Source organism: Centruroides sculpturatus, unplaced genomic scaffold (genome assembly GCF_000671375.1).
Source record: "Centruroides sculpturatus isolate CEXI.00-Female unplaced genomic scaffold, Cexi_2.0 scaffold261, whole genome shotgun sequence".
Lineage (NCBI taxonomy): Eukaryota > Metazoa > Arthropoda > Arachnida > Scorpiones > Buthidae > Centruroides > Centruroides sculpturatus.
In genome coordinates this window covers 143,039-163,002 of record NW_019384426.1, presented here as the reverse complement: position 1 = coordinate 163,002, position 19,964 = coordinate 143,039, and the positions used below count along the sequence as shown (strand labels likewise).

General features: G+C 30.1%; 2 protein-coding genes across 2 annotated transcripts; one reads left to right on the top strand and one right to left on the bottom strand.

Annotated features, from left to right (window-relative positions):
• The first annotated feature begins 9,737 nt into the window (after positions 1–9,737).
• Positions 9,738–13,768, top strand: LOC111619565 (zinc finger BED domain-containing protein 1-like). Its single transcript, XM_023361311.1, has 3 exons — positions 9,738–9,860; positions 11,814–12,426; positions 12,492–13,768. Exons 2-3 carry the CDS (start codon positions 11,848–11,850, stop codon positions 13,650–13,652), a joined length of 1,740 nt encoding a protein of 579 aa, XP_023217079.1. The 5' UTR covers positions 9,738–9,860; positions 11,814–11,847; the 3' UTR covers positions 13,653–13,768.
• A 4,560-nt stretch (positions 13,769–18,328) lies between these two features.
• On the bottom strand, positions 18,329–19,909 carry LOC111619564 (MAM and LDL-receptor class A domain-containing protein 1-like). Its single transcript, XM_023361310.1, has 5 exons — positions 19,791–19,909; positions 19,460–19,712; positions 19,200–19,349; positions 18,797–19,062; positions 18,329–18,564 (listed from the first exon to the last, which is right to left on the bottom strand). The coding sequence occupies exons 1-5, from the start codon at positions 19,842–19,844 to the stop codon at positions 18,457–18,459; spliced, it is 831 nt and encodes a 276-aa protein (XP_023217078.1). The 5' UTR covers positions 19,845–19,909; the 3' UTR covers positions 18,329–18,456.
• Between the last annotated feature and the right edge of the window lie 55 nt (positions 19,910–19,964).

Genomic DNA, 19,964 nt, shown 5'->3' with positions numbered 1-19,964 from the left:
ATACAGTACTGTATAGTACTGTACATCAGCTCGTGCATCACGTGTTAGGCGCTTTTCAACTTGTGCACTAGCACGTGCGTGCCGTTCTGTGTTACAAAATAATGATAATTTTCTAGTATATATTTTCAATAATGTATTTTAATATACAATATAATTTTAATTATTTTATTCGTTGCTATTTTTATTTCGAATTGACAAATCTGGATTCAAAATCGCTTTTACTTAATAGAAATATTTGACTTAAGAATTGGGTGTTTTTTTCATCGATTTTAGGTTATCGAATTAATGGAATAGCAACGAATATCCAGTTTTATTCCCGATTGTTATTCTGTCGAGCAATCGGGGTCAGCTACCACAAAATGGGTGTCGCCTTGACGTTGCTTTGTGGCTTAACGTGTGAAAATCTTATCGAAGATCTAAAGATAATGTTTTCCACGGACTAAGTACACCCGACAGAAATTTCACAAGTATTTTCATGCAGGTTTTGTGAAGCGATATTTTGTTACTTTCTTAAAAATCACACAGCACTAAATACGTTGACTCTATCGCTTTATATAGGTAAAAATAGACACAAGATAAAATTGATATAAAATATACTGTAATAATATGAGAATTAAATCGGATGTTCAGATTGAATTCTTAAGCAACTGATCCGCTTAGTTTAACTACGGGTGATTACTTATTTGATCCTCATTCTGGTGAGAAGTATACAAGAGATGAAGATCATTTAGCATACATAATAGAACTTCTTGAAGAAATTTCTAAGCATATTATTTTTTCTGATAAATATTCTCGAGAATTTTTCAATAAAAGAAGTAAATATGATCATCATATAAATGAAACAAAATTTATTACTTTAAGCTTATTATAAGTAAAATAATCTTTATTAGTATGTATTTTCAGCAAGAAAAAGGTTTTCTTTGGAATAGTTATTTAGGCTTTAAAATAAAGTTAAAATTACGAAGGAAATGCATTCATTATTCAAGCAACTATTGTAAATGATATTTTCAGTTTCACTGTAAAAAATCCCTTAATGAACAGAGATTCAATATAATTTGAAAATACGTGATATTCAAAAATTACTCATTTATATAAAATATTAATATATAACACTAATAATACTAATATATAAAATTACTTATATATATGGGAAGGTTTGAGGCCGATGCAGCGAGAGCAATTTCTTGCCCTATACAGCAGGAAAGAACATAGACATAGACCAACATTCAGGTTAATTAATACGGTAATTTTATTTTAAAAAAAACGAAATGACATCTATAAACAGTCAAAACTTTTTCTCAAAAGTTGAGTGGAAATACAGACGTGATATTGTTTATGAAATTGAAATGGCTGATTATAAAAATTTTCCTCTTCATTTTCAATTACATTTTCTATATTCTCAGAATTATTGATTTATTAAATTACGCACAAGATGAATTAACTATAGCGTGTGTATGTAGCGAGACACTAAGAAGTCTAGCCAAAATATCTAAATATAACTCGAAGAAATCAGGCTTTTGGTTACATATGCAGATAAATAATGTCTTATTATTATTACAGGGAATCTGAAACACATTAATTGTGAAATTTTAAAATTTGATAAAAGGTATTATTATTATAGATAATTTCAAATAAAAAGTTTTTATACTTAAATGTCTGATTTTCTTTTTGATGTATCGGTACTTTGCTATAATTAGAGAATTTATTACACGTATTATTAGTTGGTACATTGATTGCTTATTCTATTTGAAACTGTTAGAATTAAGCATTAAATAACTTGTAATACGTTCTCTATAGCTTAATTTCAATTTCAACAATTTCAAATAGAACAAGAAGCAATCAAAGTAGCAACGAAATATTCATTTTTAATAAAATTATCTTCAAAAGTTCTTAATTTGCTTGCTTATTTTTAAAAAATTTCTAAGCCAAAAACTAATTAGACTTTTGAAAATGTATTTCAAATAAAAATGAGAATACTTAATTAACATTATGTTTTCAGAAATATTCAATAAATATTCTTAAATATTCAATAAGTAAAATATTTCTGAAAGCAAGACTTCATAAAAATTTCATCTGTCACAGAAGTATACTAACATTTATCAGTTTGTTCGTCGCTATCTAATACTTATATATTATTATAGTCTTCTGCATTTTCAGATTCCAACATTGATCTAAGGCTGTTAACCATACCAATAACTTTACTCAGTAAATAAACCTAACAGCCAAGAAGCCAATGGATTTGTTTTAGAAGTCTCATTTATACTAATACTAATATACTAATATAGTAATAAAGAGGTAATGTTTGTATGTAAGTTTCGTTGCAGCAGGTAATCTCCGAAACTACTCATCCGATTTCAAAAATTCTTTCACCAATATTTAAAATGGAACCTCAGGGTGGACATAGGCTGTATATTATTCCGTTAAACATTCATATAAATTAAAATATATAATCTAGGTTAAGGCTTTTATGTCCAACAGATGGCGCTACGAGTACGACGCCCTAAGTTTGCTTTTCTGCGAGGCATTACGCTTTTCTGTGAAAATGAACTAAAGCAGATCATCTTCTATCTATCTATATAAATAAAAATGTAATGTTCGTTTGTTCCTACCGATTCCTTTGAAATTTTGACACAACGCTGCATTCGAATACGCACGTGTTTTTATATAATATACGTGTCGAAATTCCCCCCACTGAAGGGAGATGGTTAGGATTAAGGCTTACCGTAAAGAACTCTGCTTCTATTTATACTATTTTAGATGCGGTTTTTTGCGTTTTTGATTGCGTTTTAATAGGGTACGTCAACAGAATGTACACTAAGAAGGAATTTTTCGATATTTCCCCACGGGGAGAGGGACAGGATTAAGGCTTACCGTGAAGAACTTGGCTTCTATTATACTATTTTAGATGCGGGTTTTTGCATTTTTGATTGCGTTTTAATAGGGTACGTCAAGAGAATGTACACTAAGAAGAAATTTTTCAAAAAATTATTCCCCCATGGGGAAGTGTTATACATTTATAATAGATACATTTTGAGCCACAACAACGCGTGGCGGGGTCTGCTAGTTTATTATATTGTAACTAAAGGAACGGAAATTTCTCATCAATTCCAGCGTTTCTCGAACTATTTTTTTCACCTTTGTCCCCTTTCGAACATAATATTTTTGTGGCTTCCCGTAATACTAACTTATTTTGATAAATTTTGCATTGCAGACGTCATCATTACTTATCACTTAACTTTCAACCTTTAATTCAGAACGTGCATATACACGGTATTACTATATATATACTGTAATTGTATTGTTATTTACTAGAATACTTGTTTAGCTCCTTATTCGATTTTACGTCAATTTCAGAGGCGCTAAATTGAAGTTTTGCGGCATTTGCACTTTATACATGTACAGTAGACTACGTGCAATAAATCTATATTTTAATATTAAACATAATACCTCGTATTTTAATAATTTACTTATTGAAGTTTAATCGTTTTCATATAAATTTAATATTTTATTCTTACTGTGCCTGCTAGAGTTGTCTTTGGCTTATAAAAAGTTGATTTTTAACTTATGGCTCCCTTGAAATGTTGAGCCCCCTGCTAAGAAACACTGATCTAATCGACTAGAAGGTTTTGCAATAAGATAAACCAATCGAGAGATAGTGGGGATCCGATTAGAAATTAAATCTGCGATTAAATTAGACATGAATTAAGGCATCGGTTCAAAATTAGCTAAATTTTTAATGACCATTCGTCGTATAAAAACCAAGGACATTGTATACGTCGTAATTGTTCGAATCTTATCTATTTTCGCCAGGACGATTGACCGAACGGTCACTACAAAATCTGTGTTACTACCGTGAAGAACCGTGTTCGAATGTAATCCAGAATCTTATAATTTATCGAATGATTGTTATTATGTTGGTGATCCATGACTAAACTACATAATAAGTAGGTACCTTCTTTTGATCTCTTAAAAAAATAACTTAGTTATATTACTTTTCCTTTGATCTTTTACATAAATAAGCAAAAAATTGCGATTTCTCGGACTTGAAATGTATGTTCAGCATTAATAAAAATTACCAAAGTGATTAATTTACTGTGTTTTTGTTATTTCTTACTCCTTTTCTATGTATTTCGGTATTCGGCCGAATAGCGAAACATAGGCCGAATAGGCCGAATACCGAATAGTAACTGAATATTCGTTGCATCATTACTTTTTTGGTATTCCTTTTGCATTCATGAATTTACAAATACATTATTTTATATTGTTCTGAATCTTCTTACCTTTTACTCGTACCTATGCCTTAGTTTAATCTTTTGGTACTCTTTCTTTGTTCATCNAATAGTAACCGAATATTCGTTGCATCATTACTTTTTTGGTATTCCTTTTGCATTCATGAATTTACAAATACATTATTTTATATTGTTCTGAATCTTCTTACCTTTTACTCGTACCTATGCCTTAGTTTAATCTTTTGGTACTCTTTCTTTGTTCATCTTTTAGACTTAATCATGGATTTAAACTTTTACTGACAAATGACATTGAGTACTTGATTTATTTCCACTCACTTAAACGTACCCAAATTTATTCTTGTTTCCGCTCAAAATTTGTAAAAGTTTTGAGATAACGTGTTCATTTAGTAGAACTGTCCTGGGTATTTCACAGAGCCCAACGCTTAGATAGGCTTGGTTAACGTTGGCTCTCTGCGCGTTGTAAAGCTCTACAAAACATGAAGCAGTATCAGTTTTGCATCATAAAAAGGAATTGGATGGTTTGCGTATTATCAGAATATGAATCATTCCTCGTTCTTTTCAGCTAAAGATAACCCCATTCGTAATAAATTTGTCAAAATTGCGTTCCAGTCCTATCATTTGGATCCATCAATGATCGAATGGAATACGCCACCAGACACAGATAATTGGTCCAGACCAACGGGCTGATCAAGTAAAGTTCTCGAGATTTTCTTCACTCGTCTAATAACTCAGATATAGGTCAGCTTCCTGTAGAAACTCCTCTATGGAAGCACCCCTTAGGCAGATCCTTCAAGTATTGTTTTGTCTTATTCCATCAATCAATCCGATCCTTTCACTTGGTTTATTCTTGTTAATTTTATGAATTACTATTTCCATCTAAATTAGTATCCTGCTTAATTCCCATCTTAAAAATCTTCAAAATACTCTTCTATATATTAATTCCAAGTCTTCCATTTCATATCATTTCATTTAAGTATTTCATTTATCTTTTTCAACTAGACCAACCAGTGGCCGAGTGGATAAAATCACAGATTACTTACCGTTCGTAGGTTCATGCCGCACCACTCAGCTAGTTACGTGAGATTTTGCGTTTTCTTTACAGTTTTAAACAACTAAAGAGCCAGTTTCTCATAGAAAGTCTTTCGAAAAAGCGTTTCCATATACAAACAATACTTTATTGATTAGTTTCTTATTGAAACTGCCTTGAAATGAAAAGAAATATTTTAAATCCTTTATTTATCATCCTTCAAATTTACCTCTTTTCTCTATTTTTTCCATCTATTATAAATTTCTATAACTGTATGCTTGTTTAATTTTGAATTCCTTCATTAATTTTGTTAAAATTAATGAGTTAAAATGAGAATTAGATGCAGTCTATAACTGTGCACTGAGTGATTAGATAAGGACGGAAATCTTATTTCAGTAATCTTACAAGAACTAACGGTTCTGCTAGTGACTTTCATTGGATGTCGGAAAGGATTCATTGGATCAAACGGAAATATGTGTTTCATATATAAAAAAGTTGTTAAATAATGGAAGAACTTTTGGTAAGATATATTTTATTGTTTTTTTAATATGTTTCTTTAATATTCCTAATCTTTTACCTATGTTGAAAGGTCTTAAAAAATGGTTAGGTATAAATTTTGCTTCTGATAGGATTCCTCTATTCTTCCTATACAGTATTTAAGTTTTATTTTGCTTGAACTCCAATTAAATCAATGTTTAGATGTAACATCTTATAATGTGATACTAGATTAGTGATTGATGTCACACATCTCTATCAGTTATAATGTTATTTACAATGCTTTACAATTAATTTATAATAATTTTAATTTAGTTATGGAGTAGGATGACATAGGCACAGCTTATGTAATTTCTATTATGAATATTGGATTCGCTAAATAAATTTAATTCTATAATTTTTTGGATTTGTCAGGTCATGATTTTGCCAATTTTTCTACATTTGAGCAAGTTTTGCCTTTTCAGTATACTCTTTTATTACATTTTAATAGTATTTATAACCATTTCACATGTTTATTTTATTTTATTTTAGTTTCACTTCTTACCTACGTTTTTAAAATAGTTATTCCAGCGGTCACCATTAGATATAATTTCAGGTAATTTTTATATTTTTGCAGGTTTTAGGCGTATGTAAGAAACAAATAACTTTTTACATCTTTTTATATCAAGAAAAGTGTTCCTGTGTGATAAGTTCTCTATAGCAATTTTGTGTTTAATTCTAAAGAATATAAAAAAGAACAAGAAGCAATCAAGTACTAAGATTAATATTTATTTGTTTTATTGATTTTATTCTTATTTTCATGCTTTTAGAGAGGGATAGAATTTCACATCTGTGATTAATTCGGGCTTCGTCTCATTTCTCTCTTTTTCCTTCGTCATCTTTCTTTTCTTTGTTAATTTTGTTTACTTATTTATACGTTATAAAATTATAATTTCTTAGTTTATAAAATAAAGAATAAAAATATATCAGATAATATGGCATTATATAGAGTCGTTTCTGTTTCCCCGCTCTATATTTAATTTTAAATTTATTACAGAATAAATTATTAAGTTGCTAACTAATATTTTGATTATACTATAATTTTCTTGTTAACACGATAGTTTTCAGAGAGCTTATCAGTTCTATAATTAATATTATAGAACATCTGTTAAATGACCAGAAAATTTATTACCGGATTTCTAAATTCTATCTATTTACTTCTTTTACATCAATTTTTACAAGTTTACAATGAATTCTCCGTGAAACAATGATCATTTTATGACGAATAGAATTCCATACAGACCATTATTTAAAAGTCTCCATACAATATATAGAAGGGATATAATTAATATGCAATATTACACGTGTCAACACGCTTTTGTTATAAATAGGAAGAAAGCATTTACATATGCATTCAGTTAAATGATACTTACATAGGCTTCATCGTATTCTGTGATTTATAAATGAATGTAAAAGACCTCTTTGCCTATGTACAGACAGAGTTTGAAACACCTTGTAGAGACGCCAACATATGCATTTGGATAACCCAAATTTATCATTTTAGCATATTTGTTTACCTTCAACTCCATTACCTAAACCTCACTTCTTAGTGATGAGATATCTCTTGAATTGTGTGCAAATTAAACTGTTGAAATAAAAAAATGTAATTATAATATAATGTATACGTATATATGCAAAATGTTTCATAGACTATTGTATTATAACAGAAAGATCCTCATACAGGGTTGATTGATGTGAGTTTCTTTTTTAACATAAAAGCTATAAAGATCACGTCAAAAGATGAAAAATTAATCATAAATATATAAATATTAGTACCTAAATGTGAGGATAAGACCGAGATCCAACGGCTAAAGCCTATAGAGTCATTGTATCCCTTCTTTTGAAATGGCGTTTTTGGCTTATTATACCTCGTTTTTCTTGATTCTTTCGCAATTACTTAAAATAATTTTCTACAGTTTGTAATTAAAATTTTATTATGCTGATGACCCCCATAAATGTCCGCTTTCGAGGACTAAATTCCCATCTTTTCCCTATCGTCGGGCCTAATAAGTGGACGTATATAGACTTATAAGAATAAGAATAAAAGTTTTTCTTAACATATACATTAGTCCTTAACTCGGTCAACCAATGCTAATTAGATCAAGACAGATAAAAAATTCAGTATCTAAAGATTTATATCAATGTATTATAATGCACATTAATTGTTTGCTGAACATTGAAGGATTGATTTGGAATAGATTTCACTGACTTTTTGGTCACCCTGTAGCTCAATTGCTCGTAAATTAGAGCCACACATTTGTACAGAATTCGGTTTTGGTACAGAAAGACGTGGTCATTTATGCAGTTACATCTAATCTCGAGTTTCACTTAGCATCAGGAACATGCGTCGAGAATGTCTCGCAGTGAGATCATTCACGAATCTAGTTCGAACCATATGACATTTTCAACACTTTTATATTGTCATACAAATTACTTGGTAGTATCCAGTAATTCGTATGGAAGTTTATATGAAAATTGAATTCATGTACTACTTACACGTTTGGATTTCATTCCCATATGAATCATACTGCCCGGTTATTCTTACGGCTCCACGAGCATATTGAAGATGCATGCCACTTGTGTTTTAGTAGAATACTAAATACCTCAACAAGTGTTTCGTTTTTTTTTAAATGAAAGTGTAATTTAAACATCATTAATACTGATATTTTTATACATATAGAAAATTTGTATTTGTATAACACTAAAATCTCCAATGTCAATTGCTTTAGAACTTTTTGTTGTTAGTTTAATGCCTGTATTGTTTTATACTCTATTATTTAAAATATTTATTTTCAAAGTAAATATACCAATTAAACTGGAAAACTTTAAAGACGAAGCATCAAATAAAGGGTTCGTAATAGAATGTAAAAATTATTTTTACAAGAGAAAAACGTTTCGAAAAAATAGCAACTATAAGCTTTCAAAGTACAGTAAATAAAATTTTTCCACATTGAAAAACAAAAACTAATGCAAAAAGCAAAGAATATTCAATACAACAATCAGTTGGTGATGAAAATTTCATTAAAATTGTTGAAATTTAGTCATAAAAATTCGGATGCACTTGATGAATCCAAAAACCTTTAAAATGTTTCTTTATTAATTGTCTTTTAGATTTTTCAAATATCTCTAGATATATGATATCATTTTATAAATGCTTCAATATCTGATAACATACATTACTGTACCTTTGCAGATAGTATTTGTATAATGTCTGAGGTGTCAACGCTCAGTAGGAATCAGTTAAACGTTTCATAAGTAAAATCTATGTAATGCCTTTGTCCCTTGTCCTGTGTTTTGCCTTTGTCCATGCAAAATGTCCTTTCGTACGAAAATATTTCAATTGACCTAATTTGTTTCCGTATAAATTCTTTCTTAATTATCTTTTATTATATTCAAACGTAATTTTATAATTTTTAAATTTGTTAACCATACAAGAAAAAATTAAAAATAAGTTAAAAAATTATAATCAATCAAACGAGAAATCTCATACATTATTTCGATTTTTATATTTATCTTTTTGTATTTTATCTTTGCCGCTTATAACTTATTCATGATTAAAGCAAAGATGATAATAATTTTGTATTGTTATTCAGGCATTTATATTCATATAAAATTTGCCTTTTTTTCTGAAGATTTTCAGCTAAACTGCTGAAATTTTTCATTTTTCAATATGGAGGACTTCATGGATATCAAACTATTTTTATTAGAAAACTATTTTCTACTTTTTTCTTAACATTTTCTTTTATATTTTATAACAATATACAGTAATTTAAATATTATTTTATACAATAATTTTAATAAATGTTTGTATCATTTTTTTAAATAAGTTAAAAGTGATAAGTGAGTCCATAGTGCGTTGCCATGATAATATAAGCATGTAAATATAGATTATCGCATTCTTATCTATAAAATTACAACGAATACTGTTTAGGTTATAGTTTTGATTTCATATTTCTAAAAATTTCTTCTTTATTCAAGTGTATTAAAGTTAAACATTTCTATTAGTTACTACACACTTTTTGGCATTCCAGACACCTTTATCCTATCAGGTAAAAAAGTTATATAGTATTTTTATTAAGACCTTAAGTTGTAATGTCATGTAAGATAATTATATTATAAAATAGTTCATCTACTATAACATTTGCTTATATATAAGTCATAATATACAGCTGAGATTTATAAGTCAGGTAAAGGTATTGGTTAGCTGTGAGGTATTGATAAATAATATTTTCAAAATTAATTGTTCAGTTAGAACAATATTAATAACTTTAAAAACTTGAATTTTTGGCAATTTTTATCTATTTTTCTCAGGATTAAATCAAAAATGTATTATATTTTAAATTAAATAGGCATTTGCGCAAATTATGATATTTTTACAAATATTGAAAATATTTATAAGCTCTTAAGAAGTTCATTTTCGAGTGAAAATATTAATTTTTAATTTTTTGGATGGTTTTATAATTGTTTTATAATGTCTAAAATGAATAACGTTATACAGCATAATACAAAATCAATAGACGGTAGAAAGTATTGTTACAAATCTTTAATAATAATCAACTAATAACCAATACACTTCCCATTTTCATTATAACTTTTTAGATACGTTCTGACATTGATTGTATAAGTTTTTGAAGGCCTATTGTAGTTATTTCTTCCCAATGGATGTTAATTACATGTTTAACTCATCTACATTCTACACTGTTATATTGGCACCCATCAGCATATACAGCTCAGATTCACCAGAGGTTTTCCATTGTTGTTTTCTAAGATGATTTAGCTGTGTGGATAGGGGCATTATCTTATCGGAAAAAACGAACGATTTTCAGCAATTATATCAGCCCAAGACAAAAGATAACTTGCTAGTTTGTCTTGATAATGATTTGTATTTATTCAGCTACTGAGAAATGCAATATTTGACTTGCCAAACCAACTAAATCCACCCCATACCATCACTGAGCCTCCTCCTTGCTGCTGTTTTGAAAATATTTCTTCCTCACCCCTCAAATAGATGCCACTAACAAAGCCAACCATCTGGTCCATCGAGATTAAACTTCTTCTAGTCACTCCAGATGATGTGCTTTCATGAGTCTGCTCTTTCCATTTTCTCCCGTGCCCACTGCAAGCACTTTTGCTCATGGATGAGAATTAGTAATGGTGCAGGCTTTTTCTTCTTATAGATGAGATTCTGACATGTACTAACAATTCTTTCAATTGTAGAATTTGACACATTGAGCTCTGGTTTTTATGCTAGTTTTCGTAAAGATGTTTGGTTGCTTTTGATTTTCCTCAAAATACTACGTTTTCCTCTATTTATAAGCTTTGAAGAGTTGAAGAAGATTTGAAGAACCTGTTGATTTCTTTTGTCCGTATTTGTCTCCAAGCTTTATGAAATTATCAATTACAGTTGAAAAACGATTAATTTTCTTTGCAATTGCTCTTGCTGAGTAATTTTCATCTCTTAAAGCTGAAATATTTCAACTTCTGTTAAGAGTTTTGCACGTCCCATGATGAAAAAAACAATTCATTTACATCAATATGTAACAGAAATAAACATTTGAAATACGTGGCAGTTACTGTATACTGTAGTACTGTATGGCATCTATTGTTAGAAAATCGAACTTGCCATTATATTTTTGGGACAGCGAGAAATGTAATTTTGATTTAAATTAATTTACTGTTAAGTTGTTAAACAATAACCTTAAAATCACTGAACAATGGTAGTTGGCGCGAGGTCGTGCTTCACCAGTGGGCAGGCCACGTGTTTTTCGGGTTTTATTGGATGTGTAAAACCCAAATAATTGCCAGTTTCCATAGAAAATAGCAACGCCATACATCCCTTTTGCAGATTATTCAATTGTTGCGCTGTCTTATTTCAACAATCCAATCCAATCTTCATAAAAACTAGCAACTTACTACTCACAGTTTTCGATAAATTTAGTCGGAGACTATTGATATGATTATTCTACGAGTTTCTATTAAACTAAATTATCAATTTTTTTCAGCATTGCGAGGAAAAGTACATTACGGGGATATAAAATGGAAGAAGTGATTAAATTTGAGTGTGAAATAATTGAAAATCCTAGGTCTAGCATTGAATCCAATTCGGATGATCCACCGAATAAACGTCAAAAACAAGAGGCTGACGTTCAAGAAAGTACTGCTGAAATATTCGAGCAATCCAGTATTGCTAATGAGGAAAATCAAAATATTCAAAGTTCTGTTGAAGATAAGATAGAAATAAAATTAACACGAAAAGAAGAATTAGATTTCAGTCTGGTGCATATGTTGGTTACTGATTTAGAATCATTTGAATATGTGGAACGTAAAGGCTTCAGAGATTTTGTAAAGAAACTTGACAACTCATACGAAATTCCTTCAACGATTCACTTAAAATATAAACTTTTTCCTGATTTATACAACGTTTTAAAGTTAAAATTGCAATCTCTTCTGATGGAAGTCAAATTTGTTACGCTTTCAACAGATACATGGAGTAAATCAAGTTGCGAATGTTATTACATATCCATCACTTGTCATTTTATATGGAATAATCAACTGTATGCAGCTGCCTTGGAGACCAAACAAATTGAGGAGCTATCAGCAAATAAACTCTTCACGGTAAGCCATTTTTTTGTATAAAAATATATTTTATAGTACTTACTATATTTCAAAACTTATTTCAGGCAATTCAAGACGTTATAGACAATTGGAATCTTAAAAACAAAGTGGTATGTATAGTGACTGACAACAATACCAATTTTAATGAAGCTGTTAATAAGTTAGGACTTTCTCATATACCAAGTTTTGTACACAGTTTAGAGCTTGTTGCAAATGATTGTTTCGAACTTCCAAGTATCGATAATATTATACAGAAATGTAAACGTGTCGTTCATTGGTTTAGCTCAGAAGCTAGATTCAAAGACAAAATTGAACAAAATCCTACATTACAAGAAACTTTACACTTGATCTCTTCTGTGACTTCAAACTGGATTAACGTCTATTATATAATTAAGTGTATGGTGTATTTAAAAGATGACTTAGAAGAATTGTCGGAAGATATGCCATCCACATTTACTCCTGGAGAATTATCTACTATAGAAGGTTGTTTCTTTTGTCTCGATTGTATACGAGTTGCCATAAGCGATACAGATCATAACCAGTACTCGATGCATTCATTAATCATACCTACAATGAGCTTTGTTCATGAAAAATTGCGTATGGTAGAAAATGTTAAAATGAAAACGGCACTTTATGAATTATTTCTAGATCGAATGAAGAATTCAATACATAGCAAGTTGAAATTTTACGAAACTGCAGAAATACCATTGATGAGTTCTATTCTCGATCCAAGAATAAAGAAACATGGTTTTCGGCTTCCTCTGATTGCTGTGAAAGCAGAAAACCTATTACTTCAAGAATCATCATCTGTCATCGAACAAGTCAAAACAAAAGATGAAAATTCTTATCAGACTTCTCCAATTAAAAGTGAAGATAACGATGCTTGTAACTTGCTAAATTTTCTAGGTGCTCATATAAATCAAATATATAAAAGAAGAACCAAAACTTCTACTATTACGATAGAGTTAGAAAGTTATTTAGCAGATCCCATCATTGAAATCACTAGTAACCCTATGGATTATTGGAAAGAGAATCAAATGGTATTTCCTAATTTATATATATTAGCTTGCAAGTATTTGAGCATTCCAGCTCATTCTGTGCCTACAGAAAGAATATTTTCAGATGTCATAAAGAAACAAAGTCAGAAGATAGAAAATGAAGATAGTTATGTTGATAAGTTCGTATTCTTTCGTCAAAATAAATGGCTTAAAAATGTCGATATCTGATATTAAAAGTTTTATGTCCTCCATATATAGCTGTTTCTGATATTGAAATCAAGTTTATGATAACCTGAAGCGGGCGTTTTCATAAAATGTAAAGAAATGAATAACTTTTGCTAAGAATGCATCATATAAAATAAAAAAATAAAATGTTTTAATACTGTTTTGATGCTCGTGAAGTTCAATTTGAAAATATAAACTATTATACGAATTTTAGTGTAATAATACAAACGTTGTAAATATATAACTAGAACAATTGAATTCTTATATAATAATTCCAAGCAGAGTTTCCAATCGTAAGCGTTTAACACTGGCCAACAACGAGTTTCGCTAGCAGCATCGTATTATTTCACGTTGCTAGCGTTTTTCAAAAGTCAAATCTTACAAAGTATTAAAATTCGGTTTAAATTAGTTTAACAGCCACTGTTCACACTTATTTTTTCTGCAGTATAATAAAACAGAACTTAATCTAGTGTAAAAGGTGCTAAACTGGCAACGTTGCTGCACTTTGCACCCGCACGCAGCTATTTTGTCAGCGAGTTAATTCATAATTTGAGCACAGGTACAATGTTGTCAGGTCTCGTGAAATTTCATCAAATCAGATTTGATTTAATAAAATCTTTAGGAAAAACCTTTTATTTTTGGAATTTTCAAAAATCCAATATTACAAATGGTGTATATTTTCGTAAATTTCTTCTAATTTAGCCAGTTTAAAGAATATTCGTTGCGTCCTACTTTTATCAATAGTTTACATTACTACGTTCTTTTCCGAGATCTCATAAACTGCATTTAATACGGTTAGGTAAACGGGCGAAGGAAAAACAGTTCAATATACATAATACATAACTATATTTAGAAAGCTTGTGCCTTCGAAAACTTAAAATATAAACTCATATAATTTCTACTTGAAAAGTTTTCAGATTTTCAAGTACATATTTCGTGATTTTCAATTATTCCATCTGGCATCTCTGAATAACTAACTAAAAGGCGAAACATGATGAAAGAACAAAAAATAATTAATTATGTATATTGTAGAGGTTTTACAATATTCTGTCCAATAAATATATGTAATAAATATGATTTTGTGATGGTCAGCATTTTTTTCTCAAAACCTTATAGCAGTTTCCTATCCTGAAAGTTGATTATTTTGTCCAAAATTCCTACAAAATTCCGAAAACTTCGCTCGCTCGCATCTACGAGATGATGAAACGTTTCTAAATTCCGTTCAGACTTTGGGAATAAGTACAAATTGCTAAGTAGAACTTATCACACAAGACCACTACTAGACGAATAAAATAGGCTTTATTTTATATAATGAAAGGATGTGCTAATATATAGTCTAATTTATTCATCTGATAGTGTTTTTGTGTAATGAGTTTTATTTAGCAATTTTATGCTTACTTCCAAAGAACAAAAGAAACAACAACAAGCAATCAAGTATTAAAGAATACTCTGTTTAGACTGTGCTTTTCCATTTAGTATGCCATGCTATGTGTTTTACTGTACAACATCATACTTCATGCACTTTTCCAAGTACTAAATAATTATAAGTCTACCGATATGTAATTTTTAAATGATTGCTTTGCATAATAGCAGGTTCTGTTCACAAATAGTTATGCAAGTCGTGCAGAATAATTTCAAGCCATTTTGTGGTATCTCTGCTAAAGAAATTGTATAGTTCAACGACTAAGGAGTCGGGCCAGTCGAGGTCAAGTTGCTTGAGCTTTTCTTTATATCCAGCTTTAGTCTCATTATTAAGCCCCGGATTTTTCGGATCGATAAAAGTGGAGTTTCGGATCCGAAATCGCATCGAATCGAAAAGATTGCGTTTTCAGATTTATTCTCGGAACAAAAGTAATTATAAAAATAAAACAAAATTATCAAATTTTCTTCAGTTACCTATTTATTAATTAATGCAGTATACAATATTATAAACTGTTTAAATATGACCATNTTTATTCTCGGAACAAAAGTAATTATAAAAATAAAACAAAATTATTAAATTTTCTTTAATTATTTGTTTATTAATTAATGAAGTATACAATATTATAAACTGTTTGAATATGATCATGCACATACAAGAAATTTATTAATATTTTCTTCTGTCAGACTGTGTGGACAATCACTGAAAATGTTTTTATACAATGAAAAATTTCTCTCGGTCTCGAACGTAGTCAAACGATAGTATTTCAGCAAAGGTACAGGTACATTGGCAAACCCTACATCCTCAGCGATCTCTCACTAGACAGCTATTAATTTGGCGAAACAGAAAAACCACTGTTCTTCTCCAAAAGAACATCTTCGTGCGACGTTTGTCTCCGCATAAACCAGGAAAGTTTTAAATCGAATCCTCTACTGTTTGAAAAATTTTTAGAGATTCTTCAAATGACAACCCTCTTGCTTCTAATGCTTCAATGATATCCGGAAAATTTAACAAATGGGCGCGGATGTAAGCTAGAGAAGCGATTAAATGTGGATTCTCCAAAACTTTCTTAACATCCGTAACGAAAGAGCTTTCTGATTCATCCAGTTCATTGATATAATTTTGAAAGTCAAGTGAATGGTCCGCATAGACTACTGTTGCTTTTAATCATGCGCCCCAAATCGTGGCTATGGAAGAGGGTGGCAAAGGAGTATCTGGCAGACGCTCAAGATGCATAGCAGTTCGTATTGGTGCCCTCGCAAGTAGTTTCTTGCCGGAACAAATGAGGACTTTACATCTTTAAAATGTAAACGAACTCGTTCGGCCAGAAGATGTAAAGCGTGATTCATGTTACGTGAATAAGATTATATAAAAAGTTCTGACTAAACATGACAAAAACTTTAATTATACAACATAATTAAACCTTCCTGAACAAATCTTGCTATCGCGTCTGCATTCGTCCTCTCCAGAAATTTACATAAAAAATGATGTTTTAGTGCAGTCTTTTTCGTCAAGTTTTCGTACTTAAAGCATTAAATCATTAAAGCAACATATCGTCCGCATGCATCTACAGTTTCATCTACAGCAAGCATTGTCACTAATTTCTTTGCAGAGTTCTTCAAACATTTCTTGATGTACACGTGGGAGATAATTCTTCCGCAGTGTTGATTCATCATAAAGATTCTGCTTCGTGTATTTTTCTAAGTATTTACTGATCAAGGGATATATTGCATTCTATAAAGGTCTTTGCTGCATCTAAGAAAAATATTTCTTTGATCCTGAGATTCCATTTTTGTGAGCAGCATCTGGGATGTTCGATCCTGTCGACGTGCTGCTTGCAGAACGCACATGATCCTCAAAATGTGATTTCTTCATGCACACAAATGCATTTTGGCATTCCTTGCAGAACACTTTTAAGCCATTCACTTGTGAAGTCTCTCTCGGCTAACTTCTCTTCAGTCACCCACTTCACAGAAGTTGAGACAGAACTTCTATGCTTACCTATTAAATTTCCTAGTCTGTAGCCGAATATAAAACCTCGAGGCTGAGCACGCTTCTGCACTTTACATTGTCACCAATAATTTATTAAAAAAGCAGCCAAAAAGTTACCGAATAAAATTAAATTAGATCAAAAGATAAGATAAACAAGACGCTAATAATTTTTATTTTCGTCGATTAAAACAAAACTGGATGTGACATAAAGTAATTCAACCTGACAACATTATCTACAAAACGACCTCGAAGGTGTCTCTGCTTTGGTTTGAAATCCGAAAGGGATTTTATGGTAATTACAGTGGATGTCAAGGACCGTATACATGACAGTATTTCTCCGAAAATATGAATGTATTTTTAAAAAATTGCAAGAAAATCCAATAAATCGAGCATTTTTGCTGATTTCGGTTCAAAAAATGTAAAAAGTTCATTTTCGTCGGTTAGAAGCAAAATGTGTTATTTTCAGAACGTTCCTCGAATTCTCAGATAAATCCGGGGGCTACTCATTATCCAAAATGCAATAATTTCTCATAATTATTTATTTTTATTTTATAACCGTTTTGGTTTTAAAATATTAAAACTATTTCAACGTGTTCAACGAGCAAGGTACAAACATGCCAGAATCATGCACGTGCTCAGCTATCCGAAAATGAGATTCCACCGCTACTATGATGCTTTGCGCTTTGTTTTATAGAGGTCAGTAAAGTTCCTAGCAGTGGCTGACTGGTTAGAAAAATTAAACACTGATGGTTAGTCTTGAGTTCGCGCCTGACAATGTTTAATAACACGTTTAATAAGATGTGGATTTATTACATTTTTATGAGTCACAATCTAGATTAAAGCATAAAGCATTGAACACTTCCTTTGAAGAAGCTTTAGTATAAAAAAATTCTGCTGAAGTCTTTACAATAACCTTCAGAGTGTTGAAGCTAGACAGTGTAACCTGTCTATAAAAATTAATTTAATATTGATGCAATGCGATTAACGTTAAATATGCACCTATTGATACACTTCAAAGGTGAAAGAATTAATTTTAAACTATTCTCAGTTTGAATAAATCCATGATAAATTAAAGGAGTGATTTAAAGACTATTATTTTTAACAGAAAAATAATGAAATAAATTTTCATTCCGATAATATTATTTTTACGAACCGAAATCGTGTCATCTTCAATAGTTCGCTTACCGACTGTTACCTAAATATGGCGCTTTACACGCAAATTTTTAACGTCATCGTCAAGTCATCAAATATTTTGTTATCTTTACAAATAAAATTCTTTATTCTCATTAAACAGAACATTACATTGAAACATTGAACATTAAACAGAACATTACAACTGTATATGTACAAAATTAGTTGCGTAATGAAGGGCTTCGTGTTTAAAATCATTTGTTGCTATTTAACGATTATTTTCCGCCTTCTTTCTAAACAGACACGATCTTTAACTGTCACGTCATCTAATGAAACCTTTCCAACTCTTCTAATGGTAGCTTCGAAGATAACCTACGAAAAACATGTAATTACTCATAATGCTAACAGATGGCACTAACTGAAATTCATTTTTTTTAAATTAATTTAAAATTAAGCTTTTATTCTTACTGTTTCTCCTATATTTAATGTAATTTTAATTATAAATTTAAATCTTTAAAAAGCTTTTAAAAATGTTTTTTTTTTTATTTGGTAAAATAATAATAAACAACACTTTGTGATTTTATTGCTAAAATAAAATATTTACCCTTATTTGCTGATCAATTATAGGTAATGAAACAGAATCGAATAACCAAAAATCTCCAAGATCCTCTTCAGCTTCCCAAATTTTCCTAAGTCCAAAACTTTCATTCGACTTTATTTGAATAAATATTCTTAACTTTACTTCCATTTTATTTAAATTATACCAAAATTGAATGCAATAACCATTTTTACTAATTGGAAACCAAGGTGTTATGATTCGTGACTTTTCTCTCCTTTCAGAAGTATTCCGTTCAGTAGATAAATAATAGCCTTAAAAATAAAATGACGTCACAAACACGACTTTTTAATTCTGCGGAAATCAATTCGTCACTTCCGCTTAATGGCGTAAATGACATAAATATCAAATTCGACTTAATTTATTTAATAATAATAATAATTAAATTTACCTGAATTTATACCAAAAGCACGATTAATATCATTATCAATTTCATCATCATTACTCCCGTTTGATTTCGTTATTGACCAATCAAAATCATTTCTGGTATCCTGAGTCATGTGACAAGTCCCGTTATTAAAATCGCAGAAATAAGGAAAAACTAAATAAAATTTATACGTATATATTAATAATTCGAAACTAAAAGTAAATATTAAAACATAGTAAAATTCGTTTTAAAATATATTTTAAAAATCGCGAAAATTAGGCTACCTGTTTCTTTACAAATACTTGTACATATTTTTGTTTGTTTCTGTACGGGAATACTCTTTTGCCTTTCGTAGATGGAAATATTATTATGTAGAAATTCAAATTCGCTGTCGGGATCATCTGGAAACATTAAATTACGCTTTTGCCGCTCACTTCTTTCTCTAAATCTGTATCTAACTCCATTACCGCAAGTAACGCTACAATGGCTCCAGGTTGTCCATTCTTCCCAGTCGGAATTCACATTTTTCGGATATATCTGAAAAATTTTACATGTTAAAAGCTAAAATATGCTTAAAAATATAACTGAAAAGAAAAATTTTTGTCCGCAACTTACCACGCTGCCATAGGATTGGAGAGCAAAAAATATTAAAATTAATAAACCTCGCATCTCACTGAAGATAATCGAAAATTATTCTTAAATACTCTTTAATCTTCCCACAATTTTTTATTCCGCCCTCGCATTAATCGTTAAATTAATTACTTTACTAAGAATTTAACCCACTATACT

Excerpts from the sequence above, each read along its gene's own strand:
- LOC111619565 (XM_023361311.1), top strand. The coding sequence starts at position 11,848 with ATGGAAGAAGTGATTAAATTTGAGTGTGAAATAATTGAAAATCCTAGG. Across the intron at positions 12,427-12,491 it reads CAGCAAATAAACTCTTCACG|GCAATTCAAGACGTTATAGA; the intron begins GTAAGCCATTTT and ends AACTTATTTCAG.
- LOC111619564 (XM_023361310.1), bottom strand. The coding sequence starts at position 19,844 with ATGCGAGGTTTATTAATTTTAATATTTTTTGCTCTCCAATCCTATGGC. Across the intron at positions 19,350-19,459 it reads AAGTATTTGTAAAGAAACAG|TTTTTCCTTATTTCTGCGAT; the intron begins GTAGCCTAATTT and ends AATTTTATTTAG. Across the intron at positions 18,565-18,796 it reads TAATTGATCAGCAAATAAGG|GTTATCTTCGAAGCTACCAT; the intron begins GTAAATATTTTA and ends TGTTTTTCGTAG.